Source organism: Pelodiscus sinensis, chromosome 15 (genome assembly GCF_052426305.1).
Source record: "Pelodiscus sinensis isolate ZL-2025 chromosome 15, ASM5242630v1, whole genome shotgun sequence".
Classification (NCBI taxonomy): Eukaryota; Metazoa; Chordata; order Testudines; family Trionychidae; genus Pelodiscus; species Pelodiscus sinensis.
In genome coordinates this window covers 36,264,818-36,289,428 of record NC_143066.1, presented here as the reverse complement: position 1 = coordinate 36,289,428, position 24,611 = coordinate 36,264,818, and the positions used below count along the sequence as shown (strand labels likewise).

At 55.1% G+C, this 24,611-nt stretch overlaps 1 protein-coding gene across 2 annotated transcripts in view; it reads right to left on the bottom strand.

Annotated features, from left to right (window-relative positions):
* SLC5A10 (solute carrier family 5 member 10) overlaps window positions 1–24,132 on the bottom strand; it is a 105,437-nt gene extending 81,305 nt beyond the window's left edge. The window contains exons 1-5 of one of the 2 annotated variants that reach the window (XM_075899778.2): window positions 23,828–24,124; window positions 20,900–20,971; window positions 14,625–14,729; window positions 13,916–13,975; window positions 12,393–12,497 (exon numbers count right to left, since the gene is read on the bottom strand). In XM_075899778.2, coding sequence (XP_075755893.2) covers window positions 12,393–12,497; window positions 13,916–13,975; window positions 14,625–14,729; window positions 20,900–20,971; window positions 23,828–23,938 — 453 coding nt within the window. In that variant the 5' untranslated portion in view covers window positions 23,939–24,124. Of the gene's footprint in view, window positions 1–12,392; window positions 12,498–13,915; window positions 13,976–14,624; window positions 14,730–20,899; window positions 20,972–23,827 lie in introns of both variants that reach the window. The other variant, XM_075899779.2, reaches the window with a different exon arrangement.
* Window positions 24,133–24,611: the final 479 nt, after the last annotated feature.

Here is a 24,611-nt window from a genome sequence, read left to right as displayed (position 1 = left end):
GGAAGAGCCGGCGGCGGAGCGGAAGAGCACAGCCACGGGGGGGAAACGGGGCACAGGAAAGGCACGCGCGTTGTTCTGCCCTGTGATGGCAGGGCGCTGCCAGAGGCTCTGCAGCATCCGGACCCCAACGAGACCGGAAACCCAGACACTCCTGCCCAGTTCTTCTCCTCCTTTCCCCTGCTCCCTCCGTTCAACAAACTCATCTGCCGTCTCTGCCACCAGGGGCAGTAACGGGGGGGAGCAGGTGCAGCCGGTCCATCTGTCTCTGCGTGACTGGATCTGTTCCCTTGGCAGCCGTGTCACCTTTGAAAAGGCTGCCAAGTCATTTCCCGGAGCCCAGCTGGAGAGGGACGCTGAACCTGTCTGAGCTTCGCGTCATCCCAGTGAGGCCTTGAGCCTCAAGCTGGGATGGACACTCCTGTGGGCAGAGGGCACTGGGGAAGGGAGGGGATCTCATGCCAAGTGCCCCAGATAGCCCATTTTCCCCTCTGGCAGCGTGGATCCTGAGTGCAAACACCAGAAGTGCATGTCTCCAGCACCTGTTATCAGAGGGTCTCAGAGCAAACACCCCCACAGAAGGCAACTAAGGATTATACCCATTTGGCAGATGGAAAAACTGAGGCACTCGGCAATAATGGGTGCTGCTTGCAGCTGAGCAAGGGATCAAACCCTGGAACCTCTGACTGTCAGGCCCCTGCTCTAGCCACCCCAGCAGAGCTGCACCTCCCGGCGCAGACAGCTGCCCAGCTAGGGTATGCGTTGAGATCGGCCAAAGGAGCGCCTCTAACACACTCCAGAGGTTAGATGTTGCTATGAGACTGCAGCAAGATGCCCTGAGGAAGCCCGGCTCTGCGAGGTTACCTGGGAAACACTGGCCTCCGGAGGGCAAGCTCCTGCAAAACTCTTTAAACTTACTCTGGCAATGAAACGCACCGAGCCTGGGGAACGTCCCTGCACATCTCTTTCCTGGCACAGGCCTGGTGGCCAGGCTCATACCCGCAAGGAGAGCTCTCTGCGGGGGGACCGTCCTTCCAAGCCTCCTTCCTTCCCTCGGCCGCTGCCCGCGTCTGTGGCGTCCCGACTGAGCAGAAGGTTGGGTCGTCGCACGCATCACAGACGCTGCGGGAGGCTGGGTTTAGAGGGGACGTGGTCAAGTCTCAAGACACCCCGCGGCGACGGGAAACAGAACACGGGGCGGCCCAGAGCAACCCAGGTTCTGGCAAGACACGTTGGGATCAGCTTGTCCCGGGTGTCACGGGCTGGGCAAGTCCCATGGCTGGACTGGAACGGAGACACCCAACTCTCTGGTCCCCATGGGAGCTTTCCCAGTGAAAAGCCTGCACGCAGAACTCACGCCCCATGGACAGAGAAGTGGAGGCTGGCTTAAAATGCAGGGCCGGATCCGCAGCTGGGGCAAATGGACTTCCTGACCCAAACCCTCACATGATCGGGTCGCGGGCCCACCCAGGGGAGCTGCTGGCAGGCTGGGCAGGCCCACGCTGCTTTGTTTAGTCGAGGGTCCGTAGCCTCTCTGCTCTCATTGGCTGCGGTTCACCGTTTCCTGCCAAGAGGAGCTGCAGGAAGCTTTGAAAAACTGTGCTCTAGAGTCTAGACCAGTGGTCCCCAATGCAGTGCCCGGGGGTGCCATGGCGCCCCCCAGCGCACTTATGTGCGCTCGCGGAATGATCTGGGCCAGCCCCACCCCCGGACGCCCAGCGCGTGAGCAGCCCCGCCCCTGAACGCCCAGCACATGAGCAGCCCCACCCCCGGACGCCCAGCGCGTGAGCAGCCCCGCCCCCGGACGCCCAGCGCGTGAGCAGCCCCGCCCCCGGACGCCCAGCGCGTGAGCAGCCCCGCCCCCGGACGCCCAGCGCGTGAGCAGCCCCGCCCCCGGACGCCCAGCGCGTGAGCAGCCCCGCCCCCGGACGCCCAGCGCGTGAGCAGCCCCGCCCCCGAACGCCCAGCGCGTGAGCAGCCCCGCCCCCGGGCGCCCGGCTGACCCAAAAGGTTGGGGACCACTGGTCTAGACCATCCCTGACAGGTGTGTGTCTACCGTGCTCTTAATATTCCCAGTGATGGAGATTCCACAACCTCCTTGGGCAAATTATTCCAGGGTTTAACCACCCTGACAGGCAGGAAGTTTTCCCTGATGTCCAACCTAAACCTCCCTGGCTGCAATTTAAGTCCTTGGATTCTCTGCTGAGGCTGCCAAGCAAGGGGGCTACTGAAGACCAGGTGAGCTGGTGATGCGGGTGCCCTTCCTCAAAGAACACATGACCAAAGCCACAACCAAGCCCTGTAGGACTTTGCATCAACTCTCCTGTCCAGCCCCCCAGCAATGGAGCTAGAAGCCAGGACTTCTCCTCGACCTGCGCCGGCCCTTCTGCTGGAGTCAGAGGCCAGCAGAAAGCCCCCAAAGAGGATAACGATTCCTAGGGCCACGCTGCACCTGAGACTCCACAGGGGAAGGCTCTGGACCCTGGTCACGCTCCCCTACGCGCAAGGTCGTTCTCCACTTCCAGGAGCAGGGTGAGGCGGCAGCTCGCCCCGACCACAGCTCCCTCCCCGCTTCCAGCCGGAATGGAAGGCGCCATTGTCCTCCAAGCTCCCCGGGGCACCCGATGTTCCCCGGCCCGATTTACTGCCCTTCATGTCAGCACTCGCCAGCGTCTGCGCCATCACCCCTGTGAGCGCCCCCACCACCCCCAGCAACGCTGGTTGGACCCAGGCGTCGCCGGCTGCAGAGAGCCGCTTTCATAACGGCTCCTGCTGGGTTCCCTTGGGCCGGAGAGCGTTCGCAGCCAGCGACGCCTGGGTGGAGGCCCCGGCCCCTCCACCTTCTCTGTAATTTTGCTGCGGGGGGCAAACAAGGAGAGCACGCGGGCCTGGTTCAGGAGACGCCACACAGTCCAAAACGAGCTCGTTAAAAGCAGGCCTGAACCACGCGCGAGACAAGTCGCGTCAATGGTACGAGCCTTTGAAGTCAGGCCCTACGGCTCTGGCAGGAAGCCTGCCCTGTCCTGCCCCCGGGAGCGACCTCACATGGAGAGTGGCCCTTACCCAACGCCGTCAGAACGGGAGAACACGGGCAAGGCAAGTGTTGGGATTCAGTGGGGCTAGCCCCGGGGCCCAGGCGACACCAGGACCCTGCTAGGATGAGGCAGCCAGGGAACAGACATGCCTAGGCAGTGCGGTCCGGTCTTTTCTAGCCGGGGACAAATGCTCCTGGGGACGGCCATGCGGCGTGCCTGAGGTCTAGCGCCCCACACACCTGCCCCACCTGTGCAAATCGCCCCACTGGAGCTGGCAGCAGGAGTTGAACCTGCGACCGTTAGCACAAAAAGCATCAGCTTCTACCACCTGAACTAAAAGACAAGCCCTTGGCTGGTGGAGCAGAAGCAGCCTCACGGATCTCTAGGCGGGCAGCAGTTTCCAACCCCTTTCCATGTGTGGACCCCTACAAGTTTTTGAATACAGGTGCAGATCCCTTTGGAAATCTTAGCAACAGCTTGCCTACCCCTGGGGACCATGGGCTGACAACCACTGGCTCAGGCGGACCAGCCCCTGCAGCAGTCCTTGGGGGAGGCAGATCACTGAATCAGTTCAGTCCTGTGTGCTTGCAAATATTCATCCCAACACATGGCTGGCAACAACGGTCTTATCCAAATCCACCAGCCTGTGTAATCTCCAGATTCCACTGCTTTCCTTCCAGGTCGTTTTTTTCCAGCTGGTAATATTAAAGGAATGCCGGGGCACGTGGGCTGACTGACACAAGTGGACTTTTGTGGACAAAACTATACCTGCGTCTACACTACCGCCGCATTCTGTTGACAGTAAGTTGACAGAAAGCGGCAGTTTTGTCGACGGCGGTAAACTTCATTCTACGAGGAATAGCGCCTTTTTTCGACAGTTATGTCAAAAAATGGCGCTAGTGCATCCACACTGATTTTTCAAAAAAGAGCGTCTACACTCTGCCGAAAAAGCGGCTTGCTTTGTCAACAGAACTGGCTGTAGTCTAGACGCTCTTTGTCGACAGAGACTTTGTCGAAAGTATCTGTCGACAAAGCCTGTCGACAAAAGCCTGTAGTCTATACGTACCCCTAGTCAGTTATTCCCCATTTTGCAGCTATACACCCGATTCTTCCTTCCTAAGTGTAGCACTCTGCACTTGTCTTCACGACCAATTCTCCGATTTATCAAACACAGAACACTAGAACTGGAAGGGACCTTGAGAGGTCATTGAGTCCAGTCCCCTGTACTCACGGCAGGACCAAGCACCAACTAGACCATCCCTGACCAGTGTTGGTCTCACCTGCCCTTAAATATCCCCAGTGATGGCAATTCCACAACCTCCCTAGGCAATTTATTCTAGTCTTTAACCACCCTGACAGGAAGTTTTTCCTAATGTCCAACCTAAACCTCCCTAGCTGCAATTTAAACCCATTGCTTCTTCTCTTATCCCAAAGATCAAAGACAACATTGTTTCCTCTCTCCTCCTTGTAACATCCCGAAAACTGCTATCGTGCCCCCTTTCTGTCTTCTCTTTTCCAAACTAAACAAATTCTTTCAGTCTTCCCTCCCCAGTCATGTTCTCTAGACCTTTAATCATTTTTGTTGCTCTTCTCTGGACCCTCTCCAATATTTCCACATCTTTCTTGAAATGTGGTGCCCAGAACTGGACACAATACTCCAATTGAGGCCTAATCAGTGCAGAGTAGAGCAGAAGAATGACTTCTCGTGTCTTGCTCACCACATGCCTGTTAATTCATCCCAGAATCATGTTTGCTTGTTTTCCCCAACAGTGTCACACTGTTGACTCATGTTTAACTTATCATCCACTACGACCCCTAGATCCCTTTCTGCAGGACTCCGTACTAGACAGTTTCTTCCCATTCTGTATGTGTGAAACTGATTGTTCCTTCTTAAGTGGAGCACTTTGCATTTGTCCGTATTAAACTTCATCCTGTTTACCTCAGACTATTTCTCCATTTTGAATGAAGACCCTATCCTCCAAAGCACTTGCAACCCCTTCCAGCTTGGTATCATCTGCAAATATAATAATCATAGTCTCTATGCCATCATCCAAATCGTTGATGAAAATATTGATCAGAACTGGTCCCAAAACAGACCCCTGCAGAACCCCGTTTTTATGCCCTTCCAGCATGACTGTGAACTGTTAATTACTCACTGAGAATGGTTATCCAGTCAGTTATGCACCCACCTTATAGTAGCCCCATCTAGGTTGTACTTCCCTAGTTTATTGATAAGGTGGTCATGGAAGACCGTATCAAATGCCTTAAAGTCAAGATTGTTTTGAATTCTAATCCTGTTCCCCAAAGTGCTTGCAACCCCTCCCAGCTTGGCGTCATCCACACATTTCACCAGCAGCCTCACCACTCCATTATCCAAGTCATCAGTGACAATACTAAGCAGTCTTAGGTCCAGAACTGACTGCTGTGGGACCTAGCTACAGCCTCCCCATTTGAGAGTGAACCCTTCATGCCAGGACAGGCCTTCCACCAGCTGTGTACCCACCTTGCACTAATTTCATCCAGATCACATTTCCCTCCTTTGCTTAGCCTGTCATGTGGCACTGTGGCCAAAGCCTCCCAAATCTCTCACCCAAAGGACAGCACCGCCATCAGCAAGCACCTGAGCAGGTCTGGCTTCTAGGACAGCCCATGGCGAATGCACTTGGAAGCGAGACCCCAGCACCACTGCCTGTTGGTGCCTGACGCTCGGGGACACGTACGCGCTGGGAGAGCGGTGTCCCTTTCAAGGCTGACGTCCTTAAACAGCCGAGGCGTAAAAAACAGCACCGTTTAGAATGATGAGCCGTTTAAATTCTAATCATCGTGGCTGCACAGGAAGGTTCCAACCACAATCAGAGCCCCGGGGCTGTGCAGGCACAGTGAGAGACTGTCCCTGGCGCAGGCCAGAGAGAGAAAAGATTTGCCCAAGGTCACACAGCTGGGCAGTGGCATTGCTGGGAAGAGAAGTGGGTCTCCCGATTCCCAGCCCAGTGCTCGCTCCACTGGCCCAGTACCATTGAGTGTGACCACAATCAAAAGGGTAATTACTGACCAGGGAGTTTCAGTGACATCACACTTCCTTTCTAGCGCTTTTCCTCTCTGGAGCGCAGAAGACGTGCACATGGCCAGAGGATTCCGCACTGCTGAGTACGAACATGGCAAGTCTTCATTTAAGCATCTCCTGGTCAGCGAGATCCCTTTCCCAATGGACAGGAGATCAAGGATCCAGTCGGGGCAGATGACCATTTTGCGGGGCCCAGGGCAGCACAATTTCACGGGGTCCCCCTTTTCCACGGCGCATGCGCGGGGCTTCTTGAAGCGCGGGGCCCAGGGTGGCCGCCCCACTCGCCCTGCCCTATATCCGCCCCTGGATCCAGCGCACTCAGATCCAGGCCCCAAACCAGCCATGGGGCACTTGGTAGCAAATCCAGGGCTGAGCCTTCCTGGAGGAAAGCCAGGGCACTGCTGGGAAATGCCAGGAAGGCAGGAAGTGGAGCCACAGTCAGAACCCGGATTGGAGTGGGCAGAACACACAGAGCTCGGGTTGCCAGCATCCCGGGAAGTTTCAACACAGGACACCATTTTGAATTAACAATTAGTCTTCGCGTTGTGTAAGCAAGACAGGAGAAGTCATTCTTCTGCTCTACTCTGTATGATTAGGCCTCAATTGGAGGATTGTGTCCAATTCGGGGCACCACATTTCAGGAAAGATGTGGAGAAGGTCCAGAGAAGGTCCAGAGAAGAGCAACCAAAATGGTTAAAGGTCTAGAAAACATGACCCCTGAGGAAGACTGAAAGAAAATGAAAAGAGAAGACTGAGAGGGGACATGCTAGCAGGTTTCAAGTATCTAAAAGGGCGTTACAAGGAGGAGGGAGAAAAATTATTCTCCTTGGCCTCTGAGGCTAGAACAAAAAGCAATGGGCTTAAATTGTGGCAAAGGAGATATAGGTTAGACATTAGGGAAAAAACTTCCTATCTGTCAGGGTGCTTAAGCATCAGAATAAATTGCCTAAGCTAGAGAGGTTGTGGAATCGCCATCATTGGAGATATTTAAGAACAGGTTAGATAGACATCTACCAGGGATGATTAGATCAGGGGTTCCCAATCTGGGGTACGTGTACCCCCAGGGGGTATGAGAAGCTTGTCAAGTGGATATGGGGAATATTTGGTAAATAACTACATTATCTTAATTGAAATATTCCAAAAGTAGTAGTGTCAGTGAAAAAAATTGTGGATTCTAGAGTCTAGAATTTATTTTTTTTCCTATTGAATAGGGGGTACGGGAAGGTTTACTAAAAACCAAGGGGGTACGGGGACCGAAAAAGGTTGGGAACCCCTGATCTAGATGGTACTTGGTCCTGCTGTGAGGGCAGGGGACTGGACTCGATGACCTCTTGAGCTCCCTTCCAGTTCTAGTGCTCTATGAGTCTATGATTTTATGAATTCCAGGAGACTCCAGGACAAGTCTGGAGGGCTGGCAGCCCTACACAGAGTGGGCACAAACACAAACTGCCTGTGAGCACCCCCTGGTGGGGGAATAACGACATTTCAACAGTACAGGACTTCTCAGACACCACAGTGCTGGGTTACGGCTGGCGAGTTGCTTCTTGTTTCATCAGTATGAATGCCAAGACCGCGTCAGACCCTTGCATTAGATCATCCTGTCCTTGTCCCAGGGGGCCTTGTGGGACTGTCCTCCGGAGAGCACATTTCCTCCTGCGTTCTCCACCGGGGCGGTGTGTTTCCCCTCTGGAGTGCAGGAGCGACATGGCTCAGGTCTGCAGTCCCAGGTCGCGCGACATCTTGGACCGTGCACCCAGGTGCTCCAAAGTTGGTGTCATCAAATTACAGCTGAATTTACAGCCAAGATCTCATGATGCACCGAGCAGCCCCAGAGAGGAGCTTGGGTTGTTTTCAGACCTGCTACAGCAAAAACCTCTAGAAAACCCTGAGGAAGGCCAGGACGCTGTTATAATCGCTCTGTGGGAATCGGATACTCCCCGCAGGTGCTTGGACCATGCTGTGGACTGCAACAAAGCTTCCTCTCCCTGCAACCCAATTCGCTGGGAGAACTCCAAAACCCCAGGGCAAAGATCTCATTCTTAATTACATGCTACCGGTCTTTTAATGCCTCTGGAACCCCGCTGGTTGCTTCCCTGCTTCGTTTGATGTTCACAGCTACATTTTCCCACAGGACTAGCAGGAAGCACCACCACATGAGATGCGACAGAGGAGGGAAGAGGGGAATTCCGTGCTGCCAAGAATGGACGTTAGTGTTGACATGTTTTGGGTTCGAGAATGTGGATCTATAGCATCACTCATGTGCCTCTCCTTGGGAAGACTGAGTACCAAAAGGTACTAGCAGTGAGCATCTCCTAAGAGGGCTGCTCATTGCACTCTTAGGTCCAGGTATAACCAAGTGTTGCCCTTAGCCAGAATTCTGTCTACAACCAGAAATTTCTTGGCCGAGCTGGCCGGCCCATGAGGGAGTAGGTTGAAGCTCAGAGTGATGCTGACTCTAGATCGGGGTTCCCACACTGTGGTACACAGCCCCAAGGACGGACGCAGCACATCTCTGGAAGGCATGCAGGCGAAATTGTGCCATGGCAGAAGGATTCATCATTTTATATGCTGTTGCTTTACAATTCTGTAGGAATCTGTTATACCAAATACAGGAGTAAATTTACTTCAAGATGTGCCAATGAGAACACAGATGCGCTGGCATACGGTTACCTCCCAATCACCGTACAGCCTTAGCGTGGAGTTAGTGGCCCAGCAATTATCCCATCAAATTGAGCTCAGAATTAGAGGCAACGTTGACAATATACACACACTGTACATTAGGGACATACGGACAGGTGGCTAACAACAGGACGTTGTAAGGACACACAAGAAGTACCAGTGATGAGAAGGGGGTACACAATCAGAAGAGGGTACACAGGCAGAGCTGGAAGACGGTACGCAAACAGAAGAGGGTACAGAGACAGAGCTAGAAGGGGGTACGCAATCAGAAGAGGGTACACAGGCGGAGCTGGAAGACGGTACGCAATCAGAAGGGGGTACACAGGCAGAGCTGGAAGGGGGTACGCAATCAGAAGGGGGTACGCAGGCAGAGCTGGAAGGGGGTACGCAATCAGAAGAGGGTACGCAGGCAGAGCTGGAAGACGGTACGCAATCAGAAGGGGGTACGCAGGCAGAGCTGGAAGGGGGTACGCAATCAGAAAGGGGTAGGCAGGCAGAGCTGGAAGGGGGTACGCAATCAGAAGGGGGTACGCAGGCAGAGCTGGAAGGGGGTACGCAATCAGAAGGGGGTACGCAGGCAGAGCTGGAAGGGGGTACGCAAGCAGAGCTGGAAGGGGGTATGCAATCAGAAGGGGGTACGCAGGCAGAGCTGGAAGACGGTACGCAATCAGAAGAGGGTACGCAGGCAGAGCTGGAAGGGGGTACACAATCAGAAGGGGGTACGCAGGCAGAGCTGGAAGGGGGTACGCAATCAGAAGGGGGTACGCAGGCAGAGCTGGAAGGGGGTACGCAATCAGAAGGGGGTACGCAGGCAGAGCTGGAAGGGGGTACGCAATCAGAAGGGGGTACGCAGGCAGAGCTGGAAGGGGGTACGCAATCAGAAGAGGGTACGCAGGCAGAGCTGGAAGACGGTACGCAATCAGAAGGGGGTACGCAGGCAGAGCTGGAAGGGGGTACGCAGGCAGAGCTGGAAGGGGGTACGCAATCAGAAGAGGGTACGCAGGCAGAGCTGGAAGGGGGTACGCAATCAGAAGGGGGTACACAGGCAGAGCTGGAAGGGGGTACGCAATCAGAAGGGGGTACGCAGGCAGAGCTGGAAGGGGGTACGCAATCAGAAGGGGGTACACAGGCAGAGCTGGAAGGGGGTACGCAATCAGAAGAGGGTACGCAGGCAGAGCTGGAAGACGGTACGCAATCAGAAGGGGGTACGCAGGCAGAGCTGGAAGGGGGTACGCAGGCAGAGCTGGAAGGGGGTACGCAATCAGAAGGGGGTACACAGGCAGAGCTGGAAGGGGGTACGCAATCAGAAGGGGGTACACAGGCAGAGCTGGAAGGGGGTACGCAATCAGAAGGGGGTACGCAGGCAGAGCTGGAAGGGGGTACGCAGGCAGAGCTGGAAGGGGGTACGCAATCAGAAGAGGGTACGCAGGCAGAGCTGGAAGGGGGTACGCAATCAGAAGGGGGTACGCAGGCAGAGCTGGAAGGGGGTACGCAATCAGAAGAGGGTACGCAGGCAGAGCTGGAAGGGGGTACGCAATCAGAAGGGGGTACGCAGGCAGAGCTGGAAGGGGGTACGCAGGCAGAGCTGGAAGGGGGTACGCAATCAGAAGAGGGTACGCAGGCAGAGCTGGAAGGGGGTACGCAATCAGAAGGGGGTACACAGGCAGAGCTGGAAGGGGGTACGCAATCAGAAGAGGGTACGCAGGCAGAGCTGGAAGGGGGTACGCAATCAGAAGAGGGTACGCAGGCAGAGCTGGAAGGGGGTACGCAATCAGAAGGGGGTACGCAGGCAGAGCTGGAAGGGGGTACGCAATCAGAAGAGGGTACGCAGGCAGAGCTGGAAGGGGGTACGCAGGCAGAGCTGGAAGGGGGTACGCAATCAGAAGAGGGTACGCAGGCAGAGCTGGAAGGGGGTACGCAATCAGAAGGGGGTACACAGGCAGAGCTGGAAGGGGGTACGCAATCAGAAGAGGGTACGCAGGCAGAGCTGGAAGGGGGTACGCAATCAGAAGAGGGTACGCAGGCAGAGCTGGAAGACGGTACGCAATCAGAAGGGGGTACGCAGGCAGAGCTGGAAGGGGGTACGCAGGCAGAGCTGGAAGGGGGTACGCAATCAGAAGGGGGTACACAGGCAGAGCTGGAAGGGGGTACGCAATCAGAAGGGGGTACACAGGCAGAGCTGGAAGGGGGTACGCAATCAGAAGGGGGTACGCAGGCAGAGCTGGAAGGGGGTACGCAATCAGAAGGGGGTACGCAGGCAGAGCTGGAAGGGGGTACGCAGGCAGAGCTGGAAGGGGGCACGCAATCAGAAGGGGGTACGCAGGCAGAGCTGGAAGGGGGTATGCAATCAGAAGGGGGTACGCAGGCAGAGCTGGAAGGGGGTACGCAATCAGAAAAGTGCGGGAACATCTGCTCTAGAGCTAGTGACACAATGGGGGTACAGCAGCTTGAGTAAGGCCAACTCCCCAACTGCTAAGCCCCAATCGTGCGGCTATCCCAGCCCATTGGTGTAGCCGGGGGCATGTGATTTCCCAGCAGAGTTACTGTCATTCATGCAAGGCCAGCTCCAGTGTGTAACTCCAATGGAGCAACTCAAGCAAGGCGCTGCTGTAGCACTTCCGTGCAGATACCCACTGCCACGACAGGAGGGGGTTCAGCCAGTGGCGAGTTACTGGGGTTCTCCCAGTTGCGAGTCTCTCTCTCTGAGATGCAGTAGTGAGGGTAACACAGGAATTCTTCTGGCAACCGAGATCTGTCTACACCAGGGCATAGCTGGGGATTATTCACACCCCTGAGCAATGTAGCTGATTGGACCTAACTTTTTAGTATAGACCTGTGTGATGTAGTGTGGGTACCTTGCTGGTTGCTATGCTGGGAAGTGGGTTGTGAGTGACCTCCCCTGGCTGCTGTCTGCAGCAGGCCCAGCAGGGCAGGGGATGAGTCATTATGCAAGGGGGCTTCGAACCTGTCTGACCAGTGATCTCCCAAGGAGCGGAACAATGGGAAGAAGGGGAGTGGAGCTCTGGCTGGGGGCAGGGCTGGAAGTGAGTTAGTTAGGCTTCTGGCTGGGATCATGGAGGAAGCAGTCTAGGCAACAGGCTGGGATTTAGGAGCCCAGGCTCCCCCATCTCAAGGGGGGCTGAGGCATCCTAGGCCTGCCCTGTAACCGGATTATATCTATGCTGTGCTGTATCCTGGAGAAGCAATAAACTCCATTCTACTGACTGGTGGAGTCTGTCCGTGCCATTACGGGGGTGCAGGAGACGGGAAAACCCCAACGCAACGTCACAACCTGTTTGGACTAATTATTGGTGTACAGATCCCATGGGTTCCCGCCTCTACCCCCAGGATGCTCACCTCTGCCCCCTCCAGACTGCTTTTATAGCATCCCCTGGGCTCCCTCCCAAAGCCCTGCTCTTCCACCCACCTGTGGCCTGGGCAGTGTTAACTCTCTGCCTGCTGGAAACCAAATACAGCCCTAAACGCCATCACAGCAGCCAGCCCGGCCCGAACCCTCCCCTGGTCAGGTTTGGTGGTTTGCCCAGCCTTTGCCCAGGTGTTGCCTGGCAGAGAGCCCCAGACAGGTGCCCTGGGACAGCCCAGTCCTGGCTACTCACCGATATTTTGGTGAAGACAGAGAGCAGGAGTGACAGGACCGAGAGGTACATCCGGATTCTCGCCCCTCCAAAGCGTCTCTGCAGATACTCCGGCATGGTGACGATCTGAGAGGTGGGAGGCACGGTCACTGCACTGCACGGCAGCCCCCTGCCAACGGCACCTGCAGCCCACGTCGGACTGGGGAAGCACCAGGAGGGCTAAGCCCGGCACTTGGGGGACGTGGTGACCCCTTCCCCTGCCACAAGGAACACAGAAACAGCTGCGATCTCTCTTATCCCATGGCGGTGTGTGCACAAGGGGCTTTGTGGGAAGCCTGAGGGCACATACCCCAGCTCAGGGGTGGCCAACCCATTAAAGGCAAAGAGCCACAATAGTTGGGGAGAAAAAAAAAAGAAAAGAAAAAGAAAGCCCCAGCCGCATGGGGTCAAGCCACATCGGATGGTGAGCACAGGGAACCGGGGGTTAGGGGGGCAGTTTTTAGGGGCACAGGGGCAGCTTCACGAGCCACAGGGGAGGTTTTGTGAGCCGCAATTTAAGGGGGGGAGAAGAGCTGCATGTGGCGCACAAGCCGCTGGTTGGCCAGCCCTGCCCCAGCTAGTCGTAGGATGCTGCACAACATGGCTGTGTCTAGACTGGCCAGTTTTTCCGGAAAATCAGCCGCTTTTGCAGAAAAACTTGCCAGCTGTCTACACTGGCTGCTTGAATTTCCGCAAAAGCACTGACTTCCTGCTGTAAGACATCAGTGCTTCTTGCAGAAATACTATGCTGCTCCCGTTCAGGCAAAAGTCCCTTTTGCGCAAAAGGATCAGTGTAGACAGTTCAGATTTGTTTTCCACAAAAAAGCCCCCATTGTGAAAATGGCGATCGGGGCTTTTTTGCGCAAAAGCGCGTCTAGATTGGCACAGATGCTTTTCTGCAAAAAGTGCTTTTGCAGAAAAGCATCCTGCCAATCTAGACGCGCTTTTCCGCAAATGCTTTTAACGGAAAACTTTTCTGTTAAAAGCATTTCCGGAAAATCATGCCAGTCTAGATGCAGCCCATCAGTCTTACTAGAATCCTATACCATAGCCCTTGCCAAAGCTATGAAGCCCCTTCCCCTGCAGCCTCCAAGATCCTGAAATGAACCAGTAAGTCTAGGGGCTGAGCTCGGCTTGCAATCGGGAGGCCTCCTTTCACTGCAGGCGCCGTATCAGTACGGTCAGAAATAGGAACATTTCTAACAGCCTCGCCTTAGTGGGGAATCAGGGGTTGCCGGGAACGACTGCACGCACCTACCCCCCTGCTCTCTACTGGATGGAAGGAGTCCTGTCCCAGTGTGAGCCCTGGATCCCGTCCCACAGGGTGGTTATGGCCAGTACAGGGGTGGGGTCGATTTCAAGCAGGCTCGGGCAAAGAGAGCAGAGTTCACCCCGGGATAGGGCTCACATAGGTCCGGCCCTGAGTGACAGCCGGCGACTGCATCTGTCACGACTACGAACGCCGGGCTCTCTGGCTATGTTTGATGTACTCCAGCTCGGCTTACCCCTGAGGAGATGTAGACTGGCATGAACACCCAGGCCAACGCCAGCAGGACATAGGTAGCCTAGAGAGAAGCAAGGGCAACAGCACAGTCCGATAAACCACAGTTCTGCCCACAGCAGGGCCTCCAGCTTAATATTAGCAAAGTCACCGGGTCCCATGCAGAGAGCTTGAGTTGAGATGCACACGCTGGTCATCGAGTGGCACAGCATGAGGGAATCAAGGGGGGGGCATACAGAACTCCCCTGTGGACACATGGCCTGATGCAACGCCCCTTCTCCGTGTTTAGCGCTGCACTTTCCTGACTCCACAGATGACCAGAGATTTCACGTTCACTCTTCAGCACGGCATCTCTCGCAACCTAAGGCCTTACGGGAGCCGGAGCCCAGTGGCCTTCTGGGGAAATGCTTGGGAAACCCGTGAGCCTGTTTCATGTCTGTCACTTTCCCATCATATACCCAGTTGGGATCTCTGCAGGGGTGGACTTGGGACCTCTGGATCCGGAAGCATGAGCCCGTACTAAAGCACTAGGGACGATAGCAGGCTCCTAAACATCTATGTGCGGCCCCACCAATAAAGGGATTCAGAGAGCTTAGCAGCCGCCCTAATGGGGTTACCTGCAGGTACAGTACATGCCCTATTACGTGTGCCAGGCTTTGCCTGCTCCTCCTGGCTCCAGCGACTGATTAGCTTAATAAGGCAAAGCCACTCACGTTCCATTCAAAGCCAGCGACGGCGATTCCCCCAGCCGCGCCAGTCCCAGCCAGGCCAATAAAGAGCCCGGATCCTTCGCTGCTGGCAAAGAGGGATGCTCCAATCTGCAGGCCAAAAGCAAGGAGGTGCCGTTAGTGGGCACAGCTTCACTAGGCATCAGCCTCTCTGCTGCGAGGCCCACTGGGCAGGGGGGAGGAACCTCAGGCCCGGGGGCCGGATGCAGCCCCCAGTTTGCCTGGATCTGGCCCCCCCAAGACTCAGGGCTCTCCCTCCCAGCCTTGGGGAGCCCGTGCTGGGGCTCCAGCTGCTCCCACCGCTGTGGGCCTGGAGCAAACAAATCTACTAGGCGGGCACCCTGGGTTCTGATGTACAAGGGGACTGAGAGAAGTGGCCTCCTCAATCGGGGGCCACATCAATGAGGGTTTGTTCGGCTTCTCGCTTGTGTGTGGCCCCCGACTGATTTTTCTGTGGGTAGGCGGCCCCCGCCACAAAGGAGTTTCCCCACCCTGCCGTAGGGCCAAGCGGCTCACTTAGGGTTTGTCTACACTACAGCGTTAATTCGAGTTCTTAATTCGAAATAGTTCATTCGAATTAACATGTCTACACACAAAATGCTGTTTGAATTAGTGTTTTGCTAATTCAAACTACTGCGTCCACACTGAGTGGACACAGAATCGGATTTAAGGCCGGCCGGAACCAGGTCAGGGGTAGGGCATCAGATCAGGAGTGTCTTTGTGTGGCTGTTGCCTGAGGCGTGTGCTTAAAGACACACACACACACACACACACACACACACACACACACACACACGGCAGCCAATTCTCAGGTGTCCCTGCTTGCTTGCCTGCCTCGCTGAGGGACAGCAAAGCATTTGTCTCTCTGCATGCTCTGGTTGCCCTCACTCAGGACACCACAGCACTCTACAACATGCAGCCAGAGCTGCCCCTGGGCACTCTGGTGCATCTCGTGGACACGCTGCTATCAGCCTGGCTGCACCTGCTGCAGGCTGCCATGCGGGATGCCCATTGGGGGGGGGGCTATCAGTATCCAGGAGGCCCTGCAGGAGAGCATCCATCCTGAGGAGCCCTCAGAGCCTCCCTGGTCCTCCCCACTGGGGGCTTGTGCCTCATTCCTCCCTCACGTCCTTCCACTTACCCCTCCCTAGCCCCTTCCTGATGTCAAATAAAATACACATATTCTCATAAACAAAAACTCTTTATTTAACAAAACTCGGGGGGGGGGGGGGATGAAACCCAGATGAGATTTGGGAAAGGAGGCGGAGGGGGGGAAGGGAATAACTGGGAAGAGGGAGCTGGAAGGGGGAGACAAGGGGAGAAAGAGGGAGGAGAAGCTCAGGGCTGGGGATCTTGCCAGCCCTCCGATCTCCCAGCACTGCGCGTGCGGAGGCCTTGGCATCCCCAGAGGGGAGGGGGAGCAGGAGTGGGAGGAGGAGGAGCGGTAGTGGGGGCAGCCACAGGGGCTGGAGCTGCAGCAGGCACCAATCTCTGCACCAGGGTCTGCAGGTGGTCACGGATGGCACGGCCCTGCTCCAGCAGCTCCCGCAAGCCCTCTCGCCGCAGGCGCAGGTCGTCCTCCACCCAGGGCTCCTGGCAGCGGACCTGCCTGGCATATAGTGCCAGGTGCTGCTGGTGGTACTCCTCCGGCTGGCCCGGGTGCGGGAGGCTGTCCTGGGCGGGGTGGTGCACCCTGCACTTGTAGCTGGTGCAGCTGTGGAGAAACAAGAGACCTGCTCAGTTCTCCCTGGGGACACAGTGGGTGAAGCCCCCCTCTGCAAGGCGAGGACGGCAGGTCTCTGCACCATCATGTCCTGCTATCCCCAGGAGTGTGAGCTGGCCCAGGATTGCACCCATGCCCCTGTGCTGTATATAGTGTGGGTGTGTGGGGGGAAGGGGGGGAAGGGAGATGTGCCCTGCCTCTGCGTAGAGGGGGCTCCTGAAGGGAGGGCATTGTGCAGTGTCTCTCCCCGGAGTCAGGAGCATGTCACGTGCCTTCATACATAGATGTGTGTGCGTAACAGGCCAGGGCAGCTGGGGCTACATGCACAGGTTGCTGCGTGATCCGTGGTCAGCAAGGACCACACGCAGTCCCTGAGCTCCCTCCCCCTCCCGCCCCGCATAAGGGGACAGTGATGACACTCACATGTTGAGGCCTCCCTGGCCTCGGACGACACTGGCGACAGGCTTGCTGAGATGGCTTGGGGTTCCTGGGCGTGCGGCAGACTTCCTCCAGGCTCCTGGCCATCATCCTCCTCCTCCGTGCCCTGGTCAGGGCCCTCTGCTCCAGGGTCGATGACCACCTGGGGGGCATGGACCGTCTGAGCCCCCAGGATGCGGTCCAGGACGTCAAAATAGGGGAAAGGGTCTGGGTCTGCCCCTGGTTGGGAGCAGCCCGCTATGGCTCTGGCATAGGCCTGCCGCTGCTCCTTATCAGATCCATGATCTCCGCACTGGACCAGAAAGGCGCCCGCCTTTTCTGTCCCCTGGCAAGCTCCTGGGAGCTGCCAGACTGGTCCTGGGGAGCAGTGGAGGGCTGGCTGGCGCTGGGTGGCTGGCTCATGCTGGCACCTGCATCGGGGCAGTGCCTGAGGGCTCTGGGTTGGCAGGCCTGCAGCTGGCACAGGCCCTGTGGCCAAACAGACTCTGCACCTTTAAGGGCTCCGGGGCGGGGGCGGGGGGGGAAGAAGGAGCAGAAGAGTTGTCCTGGTTTGGCCCAGAGTAGCCACCAGGGGAAACTGGGAAAGGCTGGAGGCCTCCTATTTCAGAATAAGCGTCTACACAGCACTTATTCCGAATTAGCTAATTCGAGTTTGGCGTTACTCCTCATAGAATGAGGTTTACCAAACTCGAATTAAGCACCCCGCTATTTTGAACTGAATTCGAAATAGCAGTTTGCCTGTGTAGACACTAGGAAAGTTAATTTGAAATAACAGCTGTTATTTCGAATTAACTGTGTGTAGACATACCCTTAGTTACCGTCTCTTAGGGGTTTGTCTTAGCAGATGTACCGATTTGGACTAGAGCATTTTTGGCCATATCGCAAGGATTCTATGGGCCATTTTGTGTATCTTGAGCTATAGCCAGTTGGCCTTCATGCGTACAGGACCTTTCGCCTCGCTAAGTGAGGATGAATTAAAGCAAATTAGACCTTTGGCTTAGATGGCGACCTAAGTTCATGCCCTCGAAACTCAACAGGTGCACCACAGAAATAACCAGTTAGGCTAGACATAGGAGAGGCGGAGCTAATGGTCACTACTACATCTGCCAGCCCAGAGTGTAAGCAAGCGTACCCCAACATTTTGTGGGTGAGGAAATTAAGTCTGGACCCAGAAGGTGGGCACATAGTGGCCAGGGTTAATAGGAAGGGCAAACCACCGTGTGTATGTGTTTGTTTTAGCTTCTATAGCTTTTCTATGGCATTTTAGCTCTTGCACCTGTAAGTTCCGCACTCGAACATGAAGGAACCTGGACCAGACTCGCTTGGCAGGCCAGAGGTGAGGCTGGTCCTTCGTCTCTAGCCACCAGGTGACCGAGGCAGGGTGTGAGTGCGTTAATCTAGGAAGCGGTATGCTGTATAGTACCGTATGTGCCTCTACCACGTTACTGCCTTTGCAATTCTGATTGATTCCTTCTCCGTTTGATCATTGTTCCCTTTATCTCAAGGAAAGCCTGAAAGGCTGAATTCGGTTCTCCCAAAGGGCCTTGCAAAATTCTTGAGTCACCTGGTTCTGGGACAAGAACCTTACCGTATTTTCCTGCATATAAGACGACTTTTTATGCTAAAAAACATCCCCCAAAAATCGGGGGTCGTCTTAGACGCCGGGTATACAGGCAGTCCCCGACTTGCAGGTACGAACGGGGCTTTTCTCACCCCAGAGGACACAGACTGCGGGACCTCACGGTCCCGCCGCCCGTGTACTCCGGGTCGAGAAAAGCTGCTCCGCGTCTCCCTGGTCTGCAGACCAGGAAGACACGGAGCAAAGCCGCGGAGGGGCTCCGGCAGCGGGGCAGCCCAGACGCGCCGCGGCTGTCCCGCTGCTGGCATCCTCAGAGGCTTTGCTCCCGGTGTCCCTGGTCTGCTGGAGACGGTCTCCAGCCGACCAGAGGCACCGGGAGCAAAGCCGGGGAGGCGGAGGGGCGCTGCCGGTTGGCCTCTTAAGGGGGGGTAGTCTTATATGGCGAGTATAAGACAAAAACCTATGTTTTAACTAGAAAATTAGGGGGTCGTCTTATACGCCCAGTCGCCGTATACGCCGGAAAATATGGTATCTTCTGATTAGGTCAACTGGTGTGCTATCGCCTGTATTGTAGAAACACCAATGGCAACCCCCGAAAATCAGGCAAGAGCAAGCACCTGCTTTTGGAAGCGGCAGACGGTGGCTGAGTCTTTGCTGCCAGTGGAACCGTGTCCACTGAGCAGGCTTCGAACAGGGTTCCCCTGGACGGCACAGAGCCAGCGTCAGCGCTTGCAAACTGCAAGGAGCCAGCGTGGCAGCCGCGTGGAAGCTGGAAGGGCTGATGCAGCCGCCAGAGAAGGCAGAGCCGCAGTCCAGACAAGGGCACCGTTCCAGCTCCCCTGCTGAGGGCTTTCCTCTGTTACATTAGAAGTGAGGACTTAACACAACACAGAGCCACTCAAACCATCTCCTTGCCCCGCGGGCTCTCATCTCCCCACGTGTCGAGAACTTCACTGTCCTCAGAGCCCAGCCAGCTCCGAGCACCTGCTCCTCTGCCTAAGAGCCGGGAAGGCGCGTATGAATTCCTGTAGTCAGGAGGCCTGGGGTAGCTTCCAGATTTAAAGATCCCATGGCAGCGTTCCCTGTAAACTGGGCGCTCGTGCGGAGAGATTCAAATCCCGCCCAGCTGATTAGCCGAGCAGCCACAGCTCGGTGTTTGTTTCTACTGCTGGTGCACATGCCTCGGTGCACATAAAATTATTCTGCACATGGATGGAATAATCTGCACATGGGTGGGAAAAATAAGAGGGAACATTGGTCTATGGGCTGCAATAGGCACCCTGGGACTTGCACTCTCAGCTAATCCTGAGCTCACGCACAAGGCCGCTATCCTTGGGAGCATGGCTGATAGGTAATGCAGGTCATGGAAGGCATTGACTTCCCAAAACAGCCTCCGCTGCCCAGCTGACAGGAAAGGCTGGGGCCGTGGTGTGGCAGCCCGGCTTTTCGGCCGCCGGGGACGACTAGGGCTACAGCACAGTAGCCCCAACTCTCCAGGTGGCCAGGAAGGCTTGGGTAAGGATCGGTCAGGGCTTGGCTCCATGTGGGTGGAAAAGTTGCTGAAGGGGCGGAGCCTCGAGGAGAAGGGGCGGGGCTGGGCCTTGCCTTCCCCAGTTGGAACATCACCTGCTGCCCCTGCTTGGGAGGCATTTGGGAGCCCAGCGCTTCCTTTCCTCATTCAAACACTTGTCAGAAAATCACATGTCACTGCATTTGCTGCCGTGCAGAAACACTGTTCCCGGGCAATGCTGCCCAGACCTGAGCAGTACGGAAGGGGCATGGAGGAGGGAAGAGGGGGTCAAACAACTCTCTTTTCTAGACAAGCACAAAATGCGGGAGGAATATTTTGGGTGTAACAAAATCGGGGGCCACCGATGACTGTGCAGGGTCACTACACCACAGTCATGACCGGTCATGCTTGGGAACACTGGGGACAGCTCTCCAACCCTGCTCCGAATGCCCTTACCCAAGCTTAGACGGGCCTACGGGGAATCTCCTAAGAGGGTCAGATGCAGCGGTAGGATAAGGACAGATCCTAATGATCAGGGTTTTGAAACCTGGTGGGCAGGACCCATCCGACCACAGAGGGACAGCAGGGAGGAGGAAATGGAAGAAGTGGTGCCTGGCTCCAATCAGGCAGGGGTAGGCTGATGCTGCCTCCTGGGTGGGAAGCCAGTGTATTCCTGCGTTGTGCTTTATGGGGCACGATCCAAAGTGTCTGTGATTCATCACTAAGTAATACACTAGGGGCATGCCCTGTGGCAAGCCAGTACCAAGGCAGCCCTACCCTGCAGAAGAGATGAAGAGCGATATTAGCAGCTCCATCTCCTGGGGCATTGAAGGGGATGATGGGACAACACGGGTCACCTCTATCCCGGAGACCCAGCTACCAGCCTTTTCACAGGGGCAATGGCTCTGCCACCGACTCCCAGGGTGGGACCCAGCTGCTGGGAACTGTCTTGCATAGAGGGACCAAAGAGAAGCCAGAGCGAGAGGCAGAGAGAAGGAGCATCTACTTACAGGCCACCATGCCATGCTCCTGCCAGCGAGGAAGTAGCCACTGACCGTATTCCTGTTCACCCTGCACGAGGACTGAGAGGCAGCACAGATCAGCGTGGGAACCATCCAGCCCTGCTCCCATCAACCCATCCTGGAAAGCGAGCCAGGGGCAGGAGCCTTTGGATGGCTAGCAAGAGCCACATGATGGCGGCAGGATTATACCACCACCACCACACTCTGATCTAGAGCTACTCCGCACGACACTGCAGAGAGATTCACGCAGGGCAGCCGCATTAGCCCCACTTTACAGATGGGAAAACTGAGGCAAAGAGACTTTCCCAGCAGGCCCAGGCCAGGATTAGAACCCATCTCCCGAGTCCCCTGCCATATGATTGTATGACACAGGGAACAGCTTCCTGGGCAGGATGGAGCCCACCAGGCCTGAGTAGCCACACAGGAACCTCAGAGAGATGGAATCCCAGCAGATGGGCATGTCCAACCTCAGCCCTGTGCAGAAAGGTTTGGCCGGGATGTACCACCATGCTACAACGGATGGACTCCAACCAGCTCATGTCCAACGGCTGGAGGCCGACTGAGACGGAGAACCCTGCCTGTGCGGAGGTTTGGCTCAACCCCATGGGAAGTCAATGGGAGCTCTCCGAGGGGCTGAGATGGATGTTAGAACAGGCCTCCAATGCTGCCACCACTAATGGAGCTTCCCCTTCAGCTCTAGTGGCAGAGGGGTGTGCTTTTGTGAGCACAGATCCTCCTCCTAAGGGCACGCCTGTGTGTGGATTAACCAACGGACAGATCCGGCCCCCAACGGGTAGGACAGGGTGTCTCCCTTCCATAGTGGCATGGGGAAGTTTGGGACGAACCTGGGCCTGTCCACTACTCCAGGTTCCAGCCCAGGGACCCTAGGTAGCAGCAAATGACAGGGCTTTTCTCCAGCCCCAATACAGCAGCTTTTCCCAGGGCCACGTCCCCAAACGCTCCCCTACTACCTGAGTGACTCTTTCCTGCTTCAGCACAAACGCTCTTCCCTTTCTCAGCTCTCCAGCAACGCACTTCCCCCCTCCCAGTCCTTCACTCTTGTCCTTCCCTTTGCCTCCGGGGAAACCTTTTAAAGCAGCCCCACAGACCTTCATGGGCTGCAGGTGCCTGATCAGCCTGCTGCCTCAGGCAAGTTCTTAACTAGCCTCAGGTGCCTGCCTGCCTTGATTACGTGGCAGCAGTCTTGGGCAGTTTATTCAGGAAACAGAAAACTGTTCACCCGCCTGCTGGTATGTCTGCCTGCCACCAGACTATTGTAGCCAGCTGCCCTGGGTCTGTCACAGTCTGTTCATGCTGGATCTGTTGGACTGGCTCCCTTTGACCGCCCCTGACTTGCATCCTGACCTTCTTAAGACTCAGCCACGAAAGACACGGATTACTCCCTCCCCTAAAAAACGTAAGCACATGCTTAACTTTAAGCACGTACTTCCATTGAACATCTTTCAGCCGCATTTCTCAATAAGCATGATCAGAAATCATTCTTAGCTCTTAAAGCTAAAGGCACAAGGGGAAATAGCATAAAAGCAATCTTGGAAGGGGCTGGTTATCATATCTTTGCTTTATGCCTTGGATGTTACAGTTTTTGACACCTACAGAGAGTAGCCCTGGGCACACTGGAACTAAGATTAGACCAGTAACTCAATTGATCTCTTAGAACTTAGGTTCCCAAACTGGGAAATTCCGGGGGGGGGGGGTGAGGTGACCTAGCCCCCCCCTGCAAAGAAAGAGCCTGGTCCATGCAGCTCACGCAGGGGGGGGGATGGAGCATCCTGGGCAGACTTCAAAATGGCCACCTTAAAAGGGAAATGCCTGCTCTGCTCTTAAAAGAGCAACCCTTTTTTTTTTTTTCCCTCAACAAGTTTTGCTGCTATTTTTTTTTTTTGGAGGGAGGAGGTGTGAGGGTTTCCCAAAAGTCAAAAAGGGGGCATGATGCCGAAAAGTTTGGGAACCACCATCTTAGAAGCACCTGAATTAGAAGACTCCACTATGGCCCGGAGGGAGGGCATGGATTTGTGCCATTATGAATGGGAGGGGAGGAGACCATGAAACAGATTGTGTATTAAAACATGGGTCATGCTCTGAAAAAAATTAAGAACTTCTCTGACCTCTTCCAGATCAGAACCCTCCGATCACATCCCAGGAGCAAAAGATCCCAGCAGACACATTCCAAAGCAGGCTCCTTCTTCACCTGTGCTGAAAGCTGCAAGGTTCAAATTCTAGTTGGGCTGATTCAGCCCTTTCTATGCAGATAAACCAAGGTCTCCGCAGTTTTCTGGGGCAAGGTCTTTCAGAGAAGAGTTGAGCAGCCAAGACATTTTTTATAGAAGTCAGAGCTTTCCCTGGACCAAAATTTCCCCTTCCACCCTGTTGTGATGTAGGATATGTAGGAGCAAGCTAATTATTAAAATGCTCAGCAATCCCTGAAAGTCATTTGGAGCTGAAGCCTCTTGCTAATCAAGCCACAGATGTCTGCAATCCACCAGAGAGATCCGGGGGCCCAATCCGGCAACCCCTCCTTGCACAAGGAGTCATTTTTCATTGTTTGAGTCTGCTAGGTTGCAGGATCAGGAGTGTAGACCCTATGATCTTGCAATCAAAACCAGGCAGGAAGACCCAATTGCAGGATCAGGGTCTTACTTTGCAAAACAATTTGGGACCTTTTGGGATGGAGCGAATAGAAGCTAAGTACGTGTAGCACCTCGCAGGTTCAAGTCCAGAAGGCCACGTTGCTAAGGTGCAACAGTGAAACAAAGCAATAAACCACTGAGGATTTCAAAGCCACGGCTCCCGATCCTTTTGTGTGGCACCTGAGAAGCCAGCCCTGAGCGAGGAGATAGAAATTGCAAAGACCCAAGTACATAACAGCAAATTAACTTAAACAATAACCCCTCTTACCCATATTCCCACAGCCACATTCAAGGCAAAATAAGCCACCACGACAATAATGTCAGCAACATTGAACTGCTGCAGAGGAGCAATGGATCCAGTGGTGGAATTGTCGCCCATCGTCCTGCTGCTCCCTGTCCAGTCCCAGAGACACAATCACTGAGTCAGTAAGTGATTCGCTGCTTGTGGGAATTGATCATTAAGCCGGCGCTAAGGTTTTTCACTTGGCAGAGTCATTCATGTGGACAGACAGACTGTCAAAGTACAGCCCGGCTTCTGCCTCCTGCCCCCTTTCCGCTCACCTATGGCTCCTCAGAGCTCCAGGAATCCGACATCACGTCCAGTGACGTAGGCAGCTGTTGAGCTGCAAACATGATTTCTGGCTGTTTGCAGCCAACAAAAGGCAAACTGGCTTCCCTTATGCCCAGATCCGAACTGTGAAAAGAGGAGACTAAGAGGGGATATGATAGAGGTCTATAAAATCATGAGTGGTGTGGAGAAAATGAATAAGGAAAAGTTATTTACTTGGTCCCATAATATAAGAACTAGGGGCCACCAAATGAAACTAATGGGCAGCAGGTTTAACACAAGTAAAAGGAAGTTCTGCTTCACACAGCGCACAGTCAACCTGTGGAACTCCTTGCCTGAGGAGACTGTGAAGGCTAGGACTATAATAGGGTTTAAAAAAGAACTAGATCAATTCATGGCGGTTAAGTCCATCTGGTATTGGCCATGGGGCATCTGGTATTGGCCACTGTCGGCAGACAGGATACTGGGCTGGATGGACCTTTGG